Source organism: Octopus bimaculoides, chromosome 7 (genome assembly GCF_001194135.2).
Source record: "Octopus bimaculoides isolate UCB-OBI-ISO-001 chromosome 7, ASM119413v2, whole genome shotgun sequence".
NCBI classification, from domain to species: Eukaryota; Metazoa; Mollusca; class Cephalopoda; order Octopoda; family Octopodidae; genus Octopus; species Octopus bimaculoides.
The window spans coordinates 75107962-75110080 of NC_068987.1; the positions used below are offsets into that span (position 1 = coordinate 75107962).

Sequence of the window (2119 nt, forward strand, 5' to 3'; positions counted from 1 at the left end):
TATATATATATATATATATATGACGGGCTTGGAGGTAGTGGTGATACTGGCTGCTGCGATTTTGTAGTTTGCTAGTATGCCGAGAGAGATCCAGTGAGCCCCTAACTAGTTCCCCGATCTTAAAGGTGTAATGTGGATGTGTAACGATGGAGCGGCTGGTGAGGTGGTGATGCTAACTGGTGCAGTGGTTTTCCTCACTGTACTTCATAGTAGACAATATTTTGTGTGTATGTCGACCACGTTTTTGCCCTTGTCTGTTACTCCAATTGAGTGCCATAATTCTTACTTTGATATTGTTCATAGTTCGTGCTCGTGAAAATGCGACATATAATTGGCCATGAGAAAATACCGGTTGAGGCAAATGTATTCCAACTTTTTCAAATGTTTGCCCTTGCGTTTTATTAATTATTGCATATGCAAGTCGAAATGGAAACTAAAGTCTGTTTAGCGTAAATGGAATATCTGCATCATTTGGGCTAAGTTTAATTCTGGGAATTAGAACTGTACGACCTCTGTTGGAGGCCCGACATTTTGGGAGAGGGGGCCAATCGATTAAATCGACCCAGGACGCAGCTGGTGCTTAATTTATCGACCCCGAAAGAATGAAAGGCAAAGTCGACCTCGGCGGAATTTGAACTCAGAACATAAAGACAGACGAAATACCAGTGAAACACTGGGATCGATGTAATCGACTAGTCCCCTCCCCCCAAATTTCAAGGCCTTGTGCCTTCAGTTTGAAAGGATAACAACAACAAAAACAACAACAACAACAGCACCACCAACAATAATAATAATAATATTAATAATAATATTAATAATAATAATAAGAAGAAGAAGAAGAAGATGAAGAAATGTTACCGCAAATGGTTGAGCTTCATATCCATACTGGTACAGGATGGCGTTGAAAACTGTCAAAATGGTAATTAATTCCGAAGCAAACATTCTGTAGCTTGTTTTCAAGTCGTCGTCGTTAATACAAATAAATTGAATGGAGAAACACACGGAAGCGGATATGGACTCGCCTAGACACTTAGAACAAGCATATATGTATGTATGTATGTTTCTAGTGATATTCCAAAAGCAATAGTTTTCCAAGAATCAGTTTTCCAAGAATCAGTTTTCCGAGAAACAGTTTTCTGAGAAATATTCTATGTAAACAATTCGTGCACCACAGATAGTTTGACAAACATACTTTGAATATATATTACGCACTAAAAATAATTTTCTTCTCCTCACTTTCACTTTTATATTCGCACACATATACACACATGGGCACACAATATCTATATAGTTACGTGTGTGTGCGTGTGTGTGTATGTGTGTGTGTGTGTGTCTATGCTTGTCCTCCCACCGATATTAGTGTGTTTACATCTCCGTAACTTAGCGGTTCGGCAAAAGAGACCGGTAGAATAAGTACTAGGCTTACAAAGAATGAGTCCTGGGGTTGATTTGTTCGACTAAAGGCAGTGCTCCAGCATGGCTGTAGTCAAATGACTGAAACAAATAAAAGAATAAAAGAAATGTATATATACTGTGTATAAATACCAAACGCTTTAATGGGACTCTAAAGTCAAACTACTTCAATAAGTATACACACGTGCCGACATCGATTATACATGCATCGATTATACATGGGCACCGTTAATCGAAAAGTTAACTTCGTTAATCGTTAATCCGTTAATTCTATGAAAATGTAACGGAAGTTAACGTTAATCCGTTAACGTTAACCTTTACTGAAAATAGGCATAACTATAGTTTAATACCCCACCGACTTTGTTGTCTCATAACTTCCAGAGAAATGGATACTTTTTAATGAAACTTTCACCAAATAATCGCTTATTAGATTAAATGTATGTAAAAAAGTTTTTTCGAGGGGTTGGGGAGAGGAGTTTCGGAAAATTCACAGGACCCGTCATCTTCCTCTCATAACTTTCTGGGAAATTGGTATTTTTTAGTGAAATTTTGTACAAATACCTTTCAAACGGTGTAAATTACAATTACAAAGAAATTTGCAGGCAAAATTTTTGGAAGGGGAGGGCGGCGGGAGGCGTTTCTGGAAAACGGAGTTTTGGATCAGACGGCCCAGGTTAACCTCCAGTGTTTGACTCGAGCAAAAAAA

At 38.1% G+C, this 2119-nt stretch overlaps 1 protein-coding gene across 1 annotated transcript in view; it reads right to left on the reverse strand.

Annotated features, from left to right (window-relative positions):
• The window catches only part of LOC106878149 (cyanocobalamin reductase / alkylcobalamin dealkylase), a 20527-nt gene extending 19251 nt beyond the window's left edge, over positions 1-1276 (reverse strand). The window contains exon 1 of the mRNA XM_014927279.2: positions 859-1276. Within this exon, the coding sequence (XP_014782765.1) occupies positions 859-942 (84 nt within the window). The 5' untranslated portion in view covers positions 943-1276. The remainder of the gene's footprint in view (positions 1-858) is intronic.
• Between the last annotated feature and the right edge of the window lie 843 nt (positions 1277-2119).